We start from the raw sequence: 20271 nt of genomic DNA, 5'->3' as shown, positions 1-20271 counted from the left end.
ATAGTGATGGTGACAACTGCTTTGTGAACCAGTTACTTCAGTTAAGTATGTGTGTGTGTATTGCAGTGCAAAATGTAAAACGTTGAAAGATACAGATTTGGAGGATTATAGTGTAAAACATATCTTAACATGTAACAATCAGCTGTATGGCCAGGTAGCTCTTTGAGGGTTGGGACTGTCTTCATCTTTGTATCCCCCATCCCCAGTATACTACCTGCTGGGTATTCAGGAGATTTTGACTGTAATTATTATGAAGGTTTGAGAAGAAATTGGAAGAATGAAAAGTAGGTAGGCTGGGGAGGAACTGAGTCCTTAAATTCAGTATAAACTTTTTTAGTTTCCTTTACCTTGGATGTTAATATTAATTTTTTTTTCAACCTAGTACTACTGCATCAAAGAAACTGTGTTTAGTATCTGTGCTGTGCGGTTGTCTCCCAGTCACCTTCAATGTCCCCTGTGATATGGTATAAATAATACTTCCTGCTAATGTTGCAGCTGTCACTCAAGGATCTTAAACTGCTTTATGAGCAGGATCTGGTGATGAGTGCCTGGCTCCACTTGGCAGGTGCCAGAGTTAAGAACCAGGGACTGGCTGAAATCTCTGGGCTCCAGGATGACGGCTCCCTCCCTCTTGTTCTCCCACATTCTCTTCTTCCCATCCCTTCTTCCATGGAGGGAGGAACCCTTGACCCTGCCTCTTTGTGAGTGTGTAACCGGTAAACAGCGTTTGCAAAGATTCCACTGAGCTAGGAGATTTGCTCTTTCTTTGGGGGTGGCTGTGGTGTGTATGGCGGAGGCTAATGGTAACAAAGTCTATGAATTGAACTGCCTCAAGGATTGAAATGCATGGGGAGGAAAACTGGGAAGGAACTGATTAGAGGTGAGCTCTGGATCATCAAAGGAAATTGGAGACTCCTCTGGTTAGTAGTTCCTTCAGATTTGCACCTGGCAGAAAGGGGATATTTGATATGTGGTCACCATTTTGTGGGCCATTTTTTTGTACATGTGCTCTTCTCTATGGCAACCTTATGTCTTGCTTCTGGTCACACTCCTTTGGGTTTTATTGTCCAAATCAGCCACCAGGAGCTTAAATACCTCACCCCACCCATTTATTTCCTTTTCTTCTTTGCAACCTCGCTGCCACCTTTACTTACTCCCCTTCCCTGTTTCCTGGAAGCTTCTGGGGGTCAGTCCCCTCTGTTTTCCTGAGAAGCTGTTAACTGCCTACAGTTGGGCCTGGGAGGCTCCAGGAGGGTGACAGCCGAGTCCTGGCTTGGAGTCGGGTTACACCACTTGTGTCTGAGTTCAGGCAGCATGTTCCTCTGTCAGGGATTCCGCAAATATCTCCCCGAGGTAAAAAAGGAAAGTGCGCTGTGCTCCAGCACCCACAGCAGTGAGCCGAGTCCCAAGTCCCGCAGGGAGCGCCGCGATTGGGGCCATGTCGCCATAGCCCCGGCCTCCCGGTCCATTCCCCAGCCTCAGCAGCGTCCCAGCCGGCTCGCTTCATGCGGCGGTGCAGCTGCACCATGTTCCTGGGGTGAGGGGGCGCTCTGGCATGCTCCTCCCCATGGGTTGCCCACCATGTCTAATGGATATCGCACTCTGTCCCAGCACCTCAATGACCTGAAGAAGGAGAACTTCAGTCTCAAGCTGCGCATCTACTTCCTGGAGGAGCGCATGCAACAGAAGTATGAGGCCAGCCGGGAGGACATCTACAAGCGGGTGAGTGCGCTCCGGGGCAGGGGCAGGGGCACGGGTTGGTTGGTCGACCCTTCACTGTTCCAGGCTCTTCCTAGCCCGCTCTGTGCTAGTCAGCGAGAGAGGCGCGGTTCCGTCCAGGTTTGGTCCCCTTACCGCCGTGTGACCTTGGACAAGCCCATCTCACCTCTCCTGTGGCTGTTTTCTGCTTTCCTTCTCTGTAAAGGGAGGGGGCTGGATTGTCAGAGGCTCTCAAACTCTAGTGTGGAACTGGTGTGGAACAAACCTGGGGAGCTGGTTTAACATGTAGATTCCATTCCTCACCCTTGTGATTCTGATTTAGTAAGTGAAAGGGGGAGCTTGGAAATTTGCATTTCTAAACAAGCGCCCCAGGTGACTCTGAGTCAGGTAGTTTCCACACATTCCACTACAGAAGGGTGCCTTCTAGCTCTGGCTCAATAGGGTGGAGGATGATGTTATGGAGAAAAGGGTAGGGGCTGAGAACATTTCTGTTCCTTGAGAAATTCATGTTTGTTTTTGAAAAAGACTGCAGATATACTTTTAAGCCAGAATCTTAGGCATTTTTAGTGTTAGGAATAGTTCAATTTAGGGGGAATGCCACCTTCCCTGGAGGGGAGGGCTATCCTGATTGATGGGCCAGTGATTGGGATGGGAAAGGAAGACGGAGTGGATTGACTGAGTTGAGGGTGAGATGAGACAGCACTTTGGTAAGAGGACATTAGACTACGGGTTAAGAGGATTAAGCTGCCTAGCTGGTAACCACAATATTGATTTCCTCAGCTCTCTTGGTATCTGGACAAGCAAGACCTGAAGTACGTTTTCTCTGACTTAATCAGAGATTCTAAATTTCCAGCTGTTAACACCAGAGGACTATACAAACATTATCATTTTGTTTGTGTGCCTTACTCTGTCCTGTTAAGTAGAAGACTGAGAAGAAGCATTAGAGGCTGCTAGATAATATCTTGGATCAGAGGAATAGCTGGTGTCCGCGAGACCCAAATGATTATTTGGAAAATTCAATTAATGTGGACAGCTAAATCTGAGAGATTTAACCCTGTTTCCTGTTTCTCCTGAACTTCCATGTTTTAATCTAATTTTCCTGAAAGTGGCCCAGATTTACCTTTTATCTTTTATGTTGCTATATAATGAGTGTGCCTCATTGGAGCTGCCAGTGGTTGAGGAGGATATTGCCAAGTGAGGGTTGGTAACAGAGAGAAAGCGAGGGGGAGTATTTGCCTCAGGATAGGAATAGTGAATGAATTTGTTCACTGTGCAGAGGGAGGAAATTTTCCCATTAACTGTCTTCAAAGCAAGTCAGAAGGAACGGATAATTTCTTAGATAATTTCAGGGAAAGATTTTTTTTTAGCTGGAATCAAATGACTGCTTGAATCATGTGGTCTCACTCTCTGCACTGCCTAAGGAGATGGTCTCCAGGAAATACTTTCGATGAGGTGTGAGAGGGCACCATTTCTCTCCTGGAAAAGTGTGATTAATGAGATTATAGGAACTGCACGGGGTAGGGGGTGGGGAATGGGTCACATGCAACTATGATAGCCCCTTTGCTAGACTGCAGTATTGACACGGGTCCCATACAGGAAGTAGATATGGCCCTATCTCTACCTAGTTTTAAGCGTGAACAGAGTAGTCAGGCAGCTACTACATCATATGATTTGAGGGATCTCAAACCACTCTGTCCCCTCCTTTCCCTTTTCACCAAATCTTTGTTCAATCTCCCTGTCACATTACTCTTCTCATTTGTCTATGATTATTTCACAAGCAATAAAGGCTTAGGTTAAAATGCTCTTATTATTTGGGAAGCAGAACATATAAAGCCATTATCAATCATTAACATTATAGTTGAAATTAGTCCATCACACTATGTAGTGATGAGGGATTGATAGAAACTAGGGCAGTTCTGTTTGATGGAAAGACAAAGGATTAGGAAACCATTGCTTTAGGAGCCCTGGACAACCAGGGGACCTAGGCAAGTTACTTAACCTCTCTGAGTCTGTTCTAGCCTCTGTAGAACTGGCATTAAGCATGATGCCACAGGCACTGAGAGTTATTTGTTGTGTGAATAAATAGCAACCATGAAGATGAATTAAGAAGACTTATACCAAAGCACTTTGTAAACTTGATAGCATCATATTTATATGAGGGGATAATAATTACATTCTGGCTAGTAGTAATAGTTAATGATATTTAAAAAGGAGAAGATTTGACTTTTTATAATGTCACCCTCATATATTCCCATGAATATGTCTTATGTTCATCCTTGTTATTTACATCATAATTCCACAAGGTTAGGAAGATTAATTAGCTGTGATGTTGGTGAAAAGACATCTGAGGGTAACATGCTCAGCATCACGTGGTGAGTCAGGTGGTTCAGAGCAGCATTTAGAGCTTTGTTCTGTTACCAAACTTAGCTTGATTTTTCTTTAGTGTTGGGAAAACATTTTTAAAAATTTAGTAAAAACATTAAATCACCATATTTGAAAGTTGTATACTTTTTAAGAAAACTGATGCTTGTGAAACATACAAGAAGACTTCTATGGGAAGATTCATATTATCTTTAACTTTTATTTTTCCACCAGATTTTTGAAGTACCCTCATATGTGATGCAAGTCTACTGTGAATATTAATTACTTCATTGTTTTATGTATTTTTACTACTGCAGATTTTTGTTGGGATATTTGTTCTTAAGAGTGAAAAATTACTTTAGTGAGAACATTCTAGCTTTTCATCATGACATTAGAGAAGGGAAATATGGGAAACTTTGGGGAAAGAGGACTGGAGAGAGGGTGTTATCTTTCTCTTCCCAAGTGGTAAGTCCTCCTTTTGGTAACTGATTGAGGGAGAGACTAAAATAGAAATAATCCTTAATTGTAAAGGAAGCAACAAGGATTTTAATTGTAAGAGAAGTTATAAGAGCTAGAGTTATGTAAAAACCAAGGAGTATCAATTTCAAAGCAAGTAAATAAAAAAGGAGTTAATCATTTCTCTCTTTTAAGCTGTTTAGAGAATTGAGAAATAATTCTAAGAACTATACTAGCCATGGGTTAATAAAATAGTATTAAATTATACGTAAAAGTTGGTTTGTTGAAACTGGCTTCTTTTCTGTTAAGCATTTAAGGTAAACTATCCTTTAAGCTTCAATTTTTGTAAATAATAATAAATTTTTTATAATGTAAGAGGCTGTTTACCCTCAGCACAGATAAACTGGAACATATACCTACATGATAAGGTACCACTCCACCCTCTTGGTAGCAAATATTAATTGTACATTTGGTTTTTTAGGAAGACAATTTTAAACATATATAGCAAGCAAGCAAAGAAAAAACCATTGCAGTACATATAGTCCCCAATTCTGGAGCAAAGTAAAGTTAGAAAATGCTGTGAGTGGTCCACAGCTGAGTATGGCCCCCTCCTAGGGAGCCTGGCTTGTTAGCATTTCTGACTGCAGCTGCTGTGGTAAGTAATTTCTGGGTGGCAACTTGGCTGACTTCCTCATTGCTGATTACCTAATCCTGCATCTTCTCATATAGCTGAGGTGCCGCCACTAGAAACATGCCTGACCCTGGAATTTATGAAATCCACTGCTATGTAGTAAACACCCAATCTCCAACAGAACACAAATCCACTATCCACTGTGTTTTGCCCCCATGATGACTATTTACTTGCTCATCTTGTGCAAATTTATTATTACCCAAGGTTGCTTTCAAAAGGACTGACAGTTCCATTCTAAGAACAGAATTTAAAATCTGACAGGGCCAGATCCAATAGCAAAAGGATCAGGAGAAACAGAGCATTGTCTTCCTGGACCAGAGAGAGTCAGTGTTTAAATAGATATAACTAATGCTGTAAGACTGAAGTGTATTCAGCCTTAAGCTGAGAGCTGTGTTCCATTATTTTCTAACTCATAAACTGCCTGAATTCTTTGAGATTGAAACTTTGGTTTTCCCATCTTTGAGATTAGATATTTTCTCTCAGCAAGTTCAGAGGTTTATAAATAGCATAGTTCTATGGCTATGGTAAACATTCTACTGCTTTTATTTGCCTACCAAATTTTCGTTGTTTCTACTATTCTGCTATCGCGGGGCATAGTAGTTAGGAGCTACGAACCAGACAGACCTCAGATAAAATCTTGTTTCTAGCACTTAAACCTGTGTTAACTTGGGCAAATACTATAATTTCTCTGAGCTGATGTGACCATAGTAGTAAAACCTCTCTTATAGGGTCTGGAGGAAGATTAACTCAGCCAATTAATTGAACTCTGAACAATGCCTATGACATTAGTAAGCTCTCAATAAATATTTGCCATTATTGTGACAAATTGAGAGCTGACAAAATTATTCAGATAACTCAATTACTGGACACTTTTGCTCTGGACCATTTTTTATTCTAAATCAGTTTCTTTTACCTTTATAGTGGATTTGGGACTATTTGTCCTATTTGTCTCAATTCTCCATTTTATTTTGCCTATGTATAAATAACATGATATAATCCAAAGTGTCCCTGTTGCAACAATTTACCCTGGTATCCTCAGATACAAATGTTCCTTCAAAGAGAATGAATAAGAAAGGCTGAGTTTATTAGATTTTTTTTCGGATCACTGATTTTCTTTAGTCCTAGCCTGATTTCTTTAGGCTTTGGGCAGTATGGTAACAGTACATGCATACTTACTGTACTAAGCACCCAAAAGTTCAGGAAAGTTCAGAAACTCCTTGAGGCTGTAAGATTTAGGATCCTTGACTTGAACCAATGGAAGACTATTAGAAAAGGATGAGTATCTTGGAGGGTTATCAAACTGTAGGGATGCAAATTTTTGGACTCATTAAGGATGCCTGAATTCTTAATTTACACTTTTCTAGCTACATGACCTTGGCCAAGTGAGCCTTAGTTTCCTAAATTGGAGGCATGATTTCCTGCCCTGCTCTCCTCCCCATATGTAAACACATTTTAATATATTCGATGTTCAATAAATGGAGAGGATTATTATTGCTATCCTGCATACCTGGAGACACACATTGTCTAAAGTGGCTGTGTGGCTGCTGTTGCCAGATTTAATGGTTTTCTTTTTATATTTAGCAGGGTTGGCTCTGTTTTTACATTTGTATACATTGTTTAATTAGCGGCTGAGTCTTTTTCTGTTTTACTTACATGAACTTTAAGAGATGTGTATGATAAGGAAGGGAGGAACATAAAAAAAGAGGGAGAAAAGGTTAATTACATTAGCCAAACCATTTTTAAACTCTCTGGAAGAGTAGTATGAACATGGTCCATGTGGATCCATGTGTGTCCATGTCTGTGTACACTCTGATTCCCCATTCTCAGCTCTCTGAGGTCCATGAAGGCACACTTATCCATTTCTTTTTGGGAATGAAGAAGACTTCATTCATTAAATATTTATAACCAATACTTGTGTTCTTGGTTAAACATTTTTTGAACTTCACACACATTAGAATGGCTATTATATAAAAAATAAAAAACAACAACAAAAAACCCAATAAGTGTTGGTGAGGATGTGAGAAGTTGGAACACTTGTGCATTGCCAGAGGGAATGTAAAATTGTGCAAATGTTGTAGAAAACGGTATGGCAATTCTTCAAAAAATTAAAATAGAATTACCATATAATCTAGTAATTCCATTCTGGGTATATACTCCAAAGAAGTGAAAACAGGGACTCAAACAGATATTTGTACACCTATGTTCAAAAGAGCATTATTCACATTAGCCAAAAGGTTGCAGCAACCCAACTTTCCATTGACAGATGAATGAATAAACAAAATTTGGAATATACATGTGATGGAATATTATTTAGCCTTGAAAAGGGAGAAAATTCTGACACATGCTATAACGTGGATGAACTTTGAGGACATAATGTTAAGTGAAGCCAATCACAAAAGGACAAATATTATATGATTCCACTTATATGAGGTACCTAGACTAGTCAAATAATAAAGACAGAAAGTGGAATGGAGATGGCCAGGGGTGAGGGAAGGAGGAAAGGTAATATTTAATGGGTACAGAGTTTCGGCTGGGGAAAGAGTTCTGTAAATGTATGGTGGTGATAGGTAGTTGCACAACATTTTGAATGTACTTAATGCCACAGAACTGTGTACTTAAAAATGGATAAAATGGCAAATTTTGTTATTCATATTTCACCAAAATAATTTTTTTTAAAAAAGCAACTTTCCCATAACTTCCATAGTTACTTTCAAAAACAGTGGAACCCCTGACCAAAATCAACTTTGTTTTCTGTTTTTGCTTAACACAGCTTCTCTCACTTTTTTAGAACTATTAATTAGAATGTATAATATTTGCCCATTGAAGGGGTTTTTTTTTTTGCCTTTGAATACTTAAGAATTTTTTTTCCAATCACTGGGAAACAAATACCAAACTAAATTTTGGACCCTAATTCTAATCTGCTTTCAATTATCCCCTTAACAAGGTCTACATAATTTATACTTCTGCATGAGCTTATTACAGAGCCACTTCTTTCTTTTAATTATGTACATCAAAATTTACACATTGATAGAAGTAGCATGTTATAGTTGAAAGAATAGGCATTGTAAATTCCTGTCTCAAATGTTTCCTCTATTTGCAATATTACCTTGGCCATTCATTTACTCCTGTTCGTACACATGCATTCATGTATTCAAATATCTGTTAATTATCTACCATATACCAGCTACTGTGCTGGATGCTGGTGTAGAAAGACATCAACAAATAAATAAAAATGCTATACTAAGGGCTACTGTAGAGGCATGTACAGATTGCTCTATAGTACTGAGAACAATAAAATCCACCAGGAAAAGCCTTGCCAAATGTGTGAAGTTTGAATTGAATTTTAAAAGGTAAGAACACAAAATGGAACATGGAAAGGTGTTTTAGACAGTAGAAAAAGAATATACAAAGTCACAGAGACAGGAAAAAGCATTGTGTACTTGGCACACTTCCAGTCATTCAGTATGGCTAGAACATGTGGTAAGGAGGGCTTGTGGTGGTGGTAAGATGAGACTGAAAAGGTAAGCAGGGGACAAATCATGGAGAACTTTGGATTTATCCATTCATTCATTAACACACATTAATTGGGTACCTACATTATTCCAAGTACTAGGCTGGAAGTTGGGACTTCAAAGATGAGCAAAACACAGGTGACAGGGTGTGGTTTAAAAAAAAATAGCAGTAATATAGATATGTACAGTAGTTTCCCCTTATCCTCAGGGGATACATTTCAAGACACCCAGTGGATGCCTATATCCATGGACAATACAAACCCTATATACACTACTGTATTATGTTTTCTCCTATACATATGTACCAATGACAAAGTTTAATTTATAAATTAGGTACAGTAAGAGATCAGCAACAATAACTAATAATAAAATAGAACAATTACAACAATATATTATAACAAAAGTTATGTGAATGTTTATTTCTGGAATTTTCCATTTAGTATTTTTGGACTGCACTTGACCACAAGTAACTGAAATCATGGAAAGCAAAAGTGTGGATGGAGGGACTGCTGTACAAAGTATAAGGGCACTCAAAGGAGGCATCTCTATGCCAAATGAATGGAGTAGATAGAAGGAAAATCTACAAAGGATTCTTTTTTTTTTTTTCCTTTTTTTGTCTTTTTTTCGTGTCCGGCAACGGATCGCAACCCTCAGTGTCGCACCCGTACCAGACCGGGACCGGCAACGGGATCGCAACCCTCGGTGTTGCGCCCGCACCTCGCTCAGCCAGTGAGCAGGAACCGGTCTGTATGTGGGATCCGAACCCTCGGCGGGAGCGCCGCCACGCTCCCAAGTGGCGCACTGTAGCAGTGCACCACCGGGCCGGCCCGACAAAGGATTCTCAGAGGAGAGGACCCCTGGGCTTTGTCTTCAAAGGGAAATAAGCATTAGTCAGTCAATGGATGGTGAGGTGGAAGGAGAGGGTTTTTGACATAAGCAAAAGCCTCAAGGCAGGAAAACACAAGGTGTGTGCACAGAATCATAAATGGTTTGTGTTGCTGAATTTAAGTACTACATATAGAATGAGGCTGAAGGGTATGCAGGGCACAGTCTTTTGTGTCATTTTAAAGAGTGTAGACTTTATCCTGAAAATGATAAGGAGCCGCTGATAGGCTTTAAGTAGCAGGGAACCTGTTAGATCCCCTGGTGGGTGGGGAAGATGGATTCAAGGAAAATAAGGCAGAACGTCCTGAGAACAAACACACCAAGCAAAAGAAGACAAGGGCGTAAATGAGGGCTGTGGCTATAGGAATAGAGGGCAGGGAACTGATCTTTGAAATATTTAGGAGGTAAAATATCTGTAGGTGATTGATTGGGGTGGGAGAATTGAGGGGAGAGAATCAAGAAAACTGCCAAGTTCCTGGCTAAGACATCATTTTTTTCTGGGCCCCTGTTTTTTTTTGTGTGTTTAAAATAAGTGGGCTGGATCAGGACTGACACTAACATCTATCCTAGCTGTGAAGTTCTGTGATTCTGGGCAGTCTCTTGGGATGTTCTCACCCTAGCCTAGGTAGTTGCTCCTCCTCCCAGTCTTTTCACTTCTCTGATGGCTCTTCAGGATGGGAGGTGCCAGCAGAGCTGAGATGGCTTTCAGACTGCCAGCCAATGACAGGGAAATGTGGTGCTCTTACCAGGTAGCTGGAGTTATAATTAGACCAGTTACTAGGGAAAAGCTGGGACTGCCAGAAACAGCTTTTCTCAACTGGATGAATTCACTTGTTTGCAGGAAGAGAGTGGATATGGATGGGGTGTTTTTAATGTGTTTTTGGAGATTTCAACTTTTGCCCAGGGCATCAGATATGTTAAATGCAAAAAATGGGTTGTGCTGGGACTAATCAACATCTTGTCTGCGGCAAGAGGAGTGAGGCAAAATACTGCTTTGATATATGTTTGGGTAGCTAAAAAGAGACTCACTTGAAGGGAGATAAATAAGAACATGGAATCACTGTTTAGAGCTAGAGAGGATATTGAAGATAATCTCTATAATTTCTTCCTTTTTTAAGAAAACTACTTTAAAATAATTGTAGACTTACAGCAAAGTTACAAAGATAGTACAGAGTTCCTATATGCCATTCACTCAGCTTCTCCTAATGAATAAACCCTTCATTTTAAAAATATGAAGACCGAGGCACAGAATGGTAAAGTAATTTGCCTAATGTCACACAGAAAATTAGTGGGGGATTCTAGTCTCCAAGCTGAGACTAGAATCAAGGAGGCCTAACTACCTGTCCACGCTGCTTACAATAACCTCCTTGGTCTTTAACAAAAATTAAAGAAATTTATGTACTTGTCAGAAGCTAGTTTTTCTTCCCCTTTGCATTACTGGTCTAAAATAGAACACACACACAGCAAGAGCTAGACTAATTCATGGATAAGTGATTCTGAACCCTGTTCCTTTCGCTGAAAGAAAATATTTAGTACCTCAGCCTACACTCCCCCTCCCAAAGAGTTTTATCCATGTTTTCAAAAGCCACTGTGAGCATTCTTTTTTCTTTTGCTCTGCTTCCTGCTCTCTGGCCTTTGGCATCTCATCTAAAGAAGTTGAAATGCACAGAGAAATGAGGCTCTGTTATACACGGAGAAGGCACAGAGTGGGAGCTGGTGCAAACTGGAGAGTGGCCTGCCCTATCATGTTAAATAGCAGCTAATCCACCCACACACCAAAAGACAGTGATCCCACTTGGTACAAGCTGTTCTGTGGAGAGCTAAGTAATAGTCAGGTGGCTTTTTGCCAAGCAACTTTAGAAGTGACTTTGAGCCACACTGGGCAGTTACCATCCCTGTTATTTGGAAACTTGGCTTAAAGAGGTTGGGAGTGAACGAAAGGCACAGGCTGCTTTGTAATGCCAGCTTTTCATCTCCCAACCTCATGTAAGCCCTGCTGCCATGAAGGGCTAGAAGCCACCTCTTCATGCACACAGGGCCTCAGACAGCCCACATAGAGGCTTGGGGAGAGGAATTTTCATCTCCCAACCTCATGTAAGCCCTGCTGCCATGAAGGGCTAGAAGCCACCTCTTCATTCACACAGGGCCTCAGACAGCCCACATAGAGGCTTGGGAAGAGGATGCCCTCTAAAGCCCCTAAGTGGAGGGAGGCTGCCGGTGTGAAGGCCCTGACCTGGAGCTGCAAAAGGAGAGTCTAGGCCCTGATGAAGGATCTGAAGAAAGCTAGTCCTTCCAGGTCACTTTTCTTTGGTAAATCTCAGATCTTCTCCCTCAGGTCACATAGGTTGCTGCCTCTCTCAGAGATACTCCATCAGACCTCCCTATCCAAGTTCTCTCCAGTCAAGCTGAGTATCTGCTCAATACAAATATACACCTAGTCTTGCCCATCCAGCACAACTCAATTGATGACAACATACCTGCTCTAAAATCAGGAACTGCTGTTGCCAGGGCTGGATCCCAGGGTTTTCTCGGCACAGAAATCAAATGAAGGTAGTGAACCTCTGAGGCTTTGAGGAGCAGATCCCTTACAGGTAGGGAGCAGTATCCATCCTAAGCCTATGCTTTCTCTCTGACCCTTCCACTGTGGGATTGTGGGGAAGCCCAGATTGCTGCCAAACCATTTGAAGCCTCAGAGGACTGTGAGTTAGCAAAGCAGTAACCAGTGCCTGCCATCTTCTGCAAAGCTGGGGTCGGAACAGAGGAGTTCCTTCAGCTGTGTGAAAACGGTTCTGTCAGAGCGACATAGAGGGGCTTGCATGAATTGCTACAGTTAGAGGGTGGTGATATCAGTTAGGAATGGAATTCCACCTCAGGCTTTCTGAGTTGGCCCTCAATTGCTAGCTTCCTAATCTCTCTCTCCTCTCTCCTCTCCTGTTTCATCTACTTCTTCAAGGCGCCAAGGTCTTTAACCAGTACCTAAGGATCTTGTATTAAGATCGAGGAAAATAAATGGTTATGATGAAAACAGCCTGAAGACTCCTTTTCTATCATTTGTAGCTACTTATCTCCAGGAGAGGTTTCTAGGCCTAAGTCTTGAACTACCTTCCGGTATTAGTATTCTTAGGCCTTTTCTGTTCTTCTTTGCCCTGTATCCTCTCTCCCTTTTCCCAAATTCACTCACGCACATGGAAAGTAAATGCTAAATGCTTCCCGTTTAAATCCTGTGGGGGAAGAAATCCATTTAGCGTTTACTATGTGCCAGGCACTGTGTTATGCATATTATACCCATTTAATCTCAACACATAAGAGCCCTGTGAAGTGGGTATCTTGTCCCCATTTTTCACAGGACCAAATTTGCCATTAATATTCTCAGAGAGTGTAACTGGTATCCCAGCAGCTACATGGCCTAATTCTACAGTTAATAAGCAAGGCATTGGCGCATTCTTTAGAATTTAAAGTTAGTCACTCTTTCAAATGCAAATGATGTTTTTCAGTGAATAACTCTACATTGTATCAGGTCTGACTGAAGAGAAAGAAAGAGCTTTAGTAAAATGTTATCTATTTTCATAGTAGCTTTCACCAAGATTGTGGCAGGAAGAGGTGGCATTGCTGTATTGACATACCTGCAGTAAAAGGTGACATTGACCTCATTTTTACTTACAAAACAGGTACAAATTGCCATGTGAAATGCAATAGAACCTGGGCTATCCTTATCCCCATACACTGCCCTGACACTTGTGCTGAATCTGGTATGCAACTCCAGAAATTCAGAGTAAATAGGAAATTCTTCAAACCAAACTAAAACATTAGAAAATGAAGCTTATGAGAAAAGTGCAATTTCGAAACTGAGATTTTTCACATTGGGGAAGAACAGACTTAGAGGTGACCTAATAGTGGATTTTAGGTACATGAAGTCTCAGTATGTAACAGGTAGTAATTAACTATTCTCTGTCCCTGCTGAGGATACGAATAAATTGATCCTAGTTTAAACTTAAAGATTAGGCTTTATTCATTTAAAAATATGTGTTCCAGATTGTATTTGAGATGGTTGGAGTATGTATCAATGAACAAAACAGATAAGCATTCCTGCCCTCATGGAACTTATATTCCATCATGGTTAGACAGACAATGAACAATAAATATTATAAATAAATAAAATATATAGAATGTTGGAAAGTGAACATCCTCTTTGGGGAAAAAAAGAAAAAACAGTAGAGCAGGGTAAGTGTGTCAAAAAGTGCAAGAGTGGAGAGCAGGTTGCAGTATTAGAGTGATCAGGGAAGGCCATACTTAGAAAGTGAATTAAAACACCTACATCAACCCACCCGCACCCACACACACCGCTACTTATTATCTCACAGTGTACATGGGTCAGGAAGCCACGCAAAGCTTAGCTGGGTTCTCTGCTTAGGGTCTCACTAGGCTTCAACCAAGGCATTAGCCAGGTTGCATTCTCATCTAGAGGCTTGACTGGGGAAAAAGGATCTGATTCTTAGCTCACTTGAGTTGTCAGCAGAATGCATTTCCTTGTGCCAGTAGAACTGAAGACCTTGACTTCTTGCTAGCTGTGGCTTAGAGGCTGCCCAGGGTTCCTTACCACTTACTGTTCCTTGCCATGTGGGCTTTCCACACATGGCCACTTTAAGTCATCAAGGAGAGACTCTACAGCAAGACAGAGTCTTAATTCTTAACCCAATCACAGGAGTGATATCCATCACCTTTTCCATATTCTGTTGGTTAGAAGCAAGTTACAGTCCCTTCCCAAAGACAGACGGAGGGGAATACATGAAGACATGAACACCAGGAGGCAGGAATCATGGGGTTACGGTCTGTCCACCACACTATCTTCCACTCTTTTTTTGCAGAGATGGTATAGGAAGGGAAGGAAAGAAACATGAGAGTGACCAGTGGAGGAAGATTTGTTCCCGGGTCTACCTTCATAGCACTCCTAGCCCTCCAAGCTGACTCGAGGCAATGAAAGCATCCTGGACAAGCTCCTCACTTACCTTTTGTGCTTGGTTGTTTGCATTGCCACTTCCTTTATCACTTTTGCTTTTCCTTTCATCTTTTTGTTTAAATCAACTTTATTAAGTATACAGTTTGATGAGTTTTAACAAATGTATACACCCATGTAACAACCACCACACAATCGAGATATAAAATATTTCTGTCACCCCCAAAGAGTTGCCATATGTCCCATTAATGCCAGCCCTCCCACACATCTGGCTGCAGGAAACCATTGATCTGTTTTCTGTCAATAGATTAGTTTTGTATATTCTAGAGTTTCTTATAAATAGAATCATACAGTACAGACTGTGGTATCTGGCTTCTTTCACTAAGCATAGTGATTTTGAGGTTGTTTGTATCAGTAGTCCATTCATTTTTATTGCTGATGGTATTCCATTGTACGAATATAACACAATCTGTTTATCCATTCATCTGCCTATGAACATATGGGTTGCGTCCAGTGATTAGCTATTGTGAATAAAGCTGCTATAAATATTCATGTATAAGTCTTTATTTCCCTTGTGTAAATACCCAGTAGTGGAGCTGTTAAGTCATATAATAAGCATATATTTCAATCCATAAGATACTGCCAAACTGTTTCCCAAAGTGGCTAAACCACAGAAAATGATTTTTAAACAACAAAGATGAGAAAGTTAGCCAAACGAGTAAGTGGTGGAAGGATATTCCAGGCAGAGAAACAGCAAGAAAGCCATTGTGGCTGAAGCAACATGCAAAAGGTATAATAAATTCTGGGAGATGAGGCCCCTAAGGGGAGGGGCTGGTGCAGATCAGGTAGGCCCTTGTAGATAATTTTAAAGGCTTTTAATCTGAGTGACATGGGAGGCCATTGAAGGGTTTTTAGCAGAGGAGTGATCTAACAAGTGACTGTTCTATCTGACTTTTGAAAAAACTCTGTTATGGTATTGAGAATAGGCCACAGAAGGGCAAGGGCAGAAGCCAGGAGGACTACTAGGAAGACACTGCAGTAATCCATATAAGGATGATGGTGATCAGACTAAGGGAATAGCACTTGATGTGGGGAGAAATAGTGAAGGTAGCAAATCCTATTAGATGTGGAATGTGAGAGAAAGAAAGGAATCAAGGAAGACTCCAGGGTTTTTGGCCTAAACAACTGGAAGTATGGAGTTGCCATAATTGAGATGAGGAAGGCTATGGGATGGAGCAGGTTTGAGGATGGAGAGTAGGAGTTCAATTTTGGACATTTGGGGTTTGAGATATTTTTTATACACTTCATGTGGCAATATCAAGTTAGCAGTTGAGTATGTAAGTCTGAAGTTCTGACAGAAGGGTTGGGCTGGAGATATAAATTTGTGAGTCATCAGCATGTAGATGGCATTTAAATCCATGAGACTGTATGAGATCAAGGGAGTTAGGCCTACCAAGGGTGAAGAGAAAAGGCCCAAAGACTAAGCCCTGGGTCACTCTAACATTAATGGTTTGGAGAAAAGAGGAAGAATCAGCAAAGGAGACAAGACAGGTACAAACCAGTGAAGTAGGAAGAAAACCAAAGGAGTCTGGAGTTCTGGAAGCCAAGCAAAGAAAGTGTGCAATGGGAGAGGGAGGGATCAACCTTCCGTAACGCCACTGACAGCTTGAGTAATATGATGGCTAAGAATTGACCTTTGGACTTAACATGAATGTCATTAGTGATCTTGATTAGAGTAGTTTTGGTGGAGTGGTAAAGGCAAAAGCCTGATTGTAGTGGGTTTAAGAAAAAATGAGAGGGGAGGAATTGGAGTCAATGAGAGTAAATGATTACATTGAGTTTTGTTTCAATGGAGAGCAAAGAAATGAGACAGTAACTGGTAAGGGTATAGAGTCCATGCTGGATTTTTTAAAAGATCGATGAATAAATAGCATGTTTATACACCAACAGAATTTTCCAATAGAAAGTGAAATACTGATGGAGGAGAAAGGGGAGACTTTCCGGGTGTTGTTTTTGAGAATTAGAGAGAATGAAACTTTGTGCATAAGTGAGAGGTTTGGCTTTAGATAGGAGCATGGATAGTTGATGTATGGAAAGACAGGGAGGGTATTTGAGTGCAGATGCTGGTAGGTGTATAGATATGCTGGTAGGAGACTGTCAGTTTTTTTCTCCGGATTTCAATATTATCCGTGACGAAGCAAGCTTTATTCCCCCACATGTATTTTCTAACATACTCCTCAACTGAGTTACTCTCGCTCATGTGTGCTAATTCCTACTGACACATCCTTGTTCACACCTGGAATACCCATATCTTTTCTCTCCGCATACTTAAACCCTACTTATTTTTCAGATTCCAACTCTGATTCTACCTGCTCAGGTGGGACTTTCCTCATCACTACTGCCTGAAACCTTGTCTCCCTCTCTGTGTTCTTCCAGTAATTGCAGTTCAGTTACATTATTTGGCACATATTATTTACTCCCTGCCTGGTAATTATCTTTTCATGTACACATTTAAAAAAATCTCTCCTTCTAGATTATAAACACTTTGTAGACTGGATTTATCTCAAACTTCCTCCATAGCCTTCAACATAAAATTGTTGAACCCATAATAGAAATACAGAAAATGTGTGTTGATTGCTTGCAAATACCCTAGAAGTTGCAGATGAGGCTCATCTGTGCAGAAGAGGTCAACAGGGAGCCACCTTTCCCTCTCCTTCCACCTTTGCTATCTCCTTCCCCAAAGAGGCCCAGCCACTGGCTTTGCAGCAATCCAGCTGAACCTCTACCTCTTCCTGGAACTGATCAGTCTCTCTAAGACAGGGGTTGGTGGAAGTAGTAAGCAAAAAAATTGAGGAAATAAACAGAATAAGAAGAGGAACTTTTTTTTTTTTTTTGGACTGGTAAGGGGATCGCAACCCTTGGCACAGTATGGTCTGCACTACGCTCAGCCAGTGAGCGCACCATCCACCCCCATATAGGAGGCCACCGAACCTGTGGCCTCGGTGCTCCCAGCACTGCACTCTCCCGAGCGAGCCATGGGGCTGGCCCAGAAGAGGAAATTTTTACCAGTAAAAATTGTTTTCGAGTGGCCTATGTTTTTATTTTGAAAATCCATTCATTTGATAAATTCATAGTCATCTTCTGTGTATGGGCACTGTTCATGCAATAGGGATGCAATGGTGAGAAGACAGAGGAAGTCCCTGCTCTCATTAACTTACAGTTTGGTGTCTGAGCATAGTTTGGGTGGTACTGTGATGCTGACTCTTGTTCAGTGTCGTGCCTGTTATCACTCCTGTTTGCTTCATTTATAATTAGCAGGAGTCATTTCTTATTTTGATGGTTGATGAATACCATAACCCCACAAAACTCTTTGAGGTGCTGTTATACCATAGGATTAACTGTGGTGTGGGTCAGAGTATGTCTTTACGTAATGTACTTAAAGCTAGTACATCTTTTCCCTAATATCTTGTACAGCGGCACTGTCCAACAGAAATGTAATGCAAGCCATGCATGTAATTAAAAATTTTCTGGTGGCTACAATAAAAAAGGTAAAAAGAAATGTGAAATTAATGTTAATAATATGTTTAAAATAGTATCTTTTCAACACAAAATCAACATTTAAAAATTATTAATGAGATTTTACATTCTTTCGTCGTAGTTAGTCTTTGAAATCTAGTGTGTACCAAGTCTTTGAAATATTTACACCACATTTCAGTTTGGACTAGTCACATCTCAGGGGTTTAGAAGTCACGTGTGGCTCATGCTTGCCTCCTGGATGGCATAGCTGTAGAGTAAGTGCTGTCCCGAGCAGAAGTATAACTTCAGAAGTTGCCTGATCATAGGACCTGGCTTCAGGACACAACTAGGCTTCCAGGGAGGAGGGACATCCAGAAATTAGAACTCAGAGTTCAGTTTGTTATGTAAGCTTCAATATAAGAAAAAACTCTCCTGGGCTTTGCAGAACACCAATGAGTGGCTTTGTCCATTTTGGAGAATAGGTCAAAGCAAGTGTCAACCCAGAATTGAAAGCTGAATTTGGGAATAAATGTCAGATTATGTTAGATGTCACAAATAACTTAAAAATACTTAGCAGGCCATAGGTTTCCTATGTACTAATTTATCTATAGAAAAATTAATATAGTTTTATATTTCAAAGTAATTTTTTACTTTGTTCTCAGTTCTATAACTTCTACTCAAAGAAAACACTAGTGTGAGAAGTCAAGGAAAGTAAAGTATGGTTCTCATGAGCTTCAGTTCCTAAATAGCTGAGAGAAACCGATCATTCTGTGTATCTTTGTAGTTCCTTCAGTGGGGCTGTGTTCCTTACATCACACAGGGGATTCTGGGGCATTGCAGAGGCTCCAGCCTCACCCTGGCTTTTGCAGAGGGCCTGTACTTTGCTAAATTAAGCCCCGCCAGGCCTATTTGTGAACAAGAGGCTCCAGCCAAGTGAGAAAGGTTTGTCCTGCTAAGGAATGTCCTGGGGAGGGGAGAGAATCATTGAGATCATTGGTATTTATGTGTATGTTTTCTCTCTTGCCAGCTCAGTTGGGCCAGATCAACAGAGGCTTATGGGACTCAAGATTTTAACAGAGTGACCGCAGAGAATGAATAGCTCATGACACACTGAGAAGGGTTTAACTGGAGATCAGTGTGAACATGAAAGCAGCCTGTATCTTGGGACCTCTGCACTGAGTCTAAATGAAGCAAACAAAACACTTCATTTTCCCCATTTGGCTTTTTTTTTTTTAACAGACTATTTTTTTTTTTAGCAGTTTTAGGTTCACAGCAAAATTGACCAGAAGGTACAGAGATTTCCTATATACTTCCTGCCCCCACTTATGTACCTACAAACGTATAGCCTCCCCCACTATCAAAATCCAAAGACATCTCATTTTAATCTATCTTTTGGGGGGTTCCCAAATTCAGTGTTAATCAGAAATAGCTACCTGTCCTTATGACTTATGCATCTGACTACCTTTGGGGAAACTAACGTTTATTGAACATCTGCTATATATCAGGTATTTTCATTTACATCTTCTCATTTAATTTTCACAATGTCTCTGAAAGGTAGTGATATTAGCACCATTTTAAAAAAAATTAACACCTGAAGGAACTGATACTTAGTTTAAAGTGATCTATCTCTAGAATAGAGAAGATGAACTATGTGAAACTGTAAAAAATGGTTGAATATCTGCATTTGCATGTGGCTCAACCTAATAGAATGTGAGAAAGCTGGTATTCGAACCCAGACCAATTTGGTTCTAAAGCCTATACTTTGCATTGTACCATACCACTACCCTCATTGCTAGATTCTTTATTTTCCCTTGTTAGTGCTATAGTTTCAGATTTATATACCTGTTCTCTAAAAGACTAGAACTGTGATGCTTGGAAGGATGCGTGACCGAAGGTATGATATGATATGTCTTGAGTTGGGTCTAGGAGTGTTTCATTAAGGCTAAAGCCATGAGTTACACAATGAACCTGCATTGATTTGTGCATCTTTGCTGTTTACATCTGCCACCTGTGTGCATTTCCATACAGGTATCTGATTCTGGATTCTGTTTATTACACTCCACTATAATTATCGGTTTACCTCCATAAGCTGTAAATTCCCTGAGGACTGTGATGTGTCTGTCTTGCTCTTCTTAGTACCTATCAGAGTGCCTTGTACGTACAAAGTAGGTGCTTAT

The 20271-nt window shown here is 40.7% G+C and overlaps 1 protein-coding gene across 1 annotated transcript in view; it reads left to right on the top strand.

Moving 5' to 3' along the window:
- The first annotated feature begins 1581 nt into the window (after nt 1-1581).
- Nucleotides 1582-20271, top strand: part of PDE4DIP (phosphodiesterase 4D interacting protein) — a 153448-nt gene continuing 134758 nt past the window's right edge. The window contains exon 1 of the mRNA XM_008583029.1: nt 1582-1722. Within this exon, the coding sequence (XP_008581251.1) occupies nt 1582-1722 (141 nt within the window). The remainder of the gene's footprint in view (nt 1723-20271) is intronic.

This window comes from Galeopterus variegatus, unplaced genomic scaffold (genome assembly GCF_000696425.1).
Source record: "Galeopterus variegatus unplaced genomic scaffold, G_variegatus-3.0.2 Scaffold2798, whole genome shotgun sequence".
In the NCBI taxonomy this organism is placed as follows: domain Eukaryota; kingdom Metazoa; phylum Chordata; class Mammalia; order Dermoptera; family Cynocephalidae; genus Galeopterus; species Galeopterus variegatus.
The sequence above is the reverse complement of the archived record's forward strand: the minus strand, read 5'-3'. Positions and strand labels throughout refer to the sequence as shown.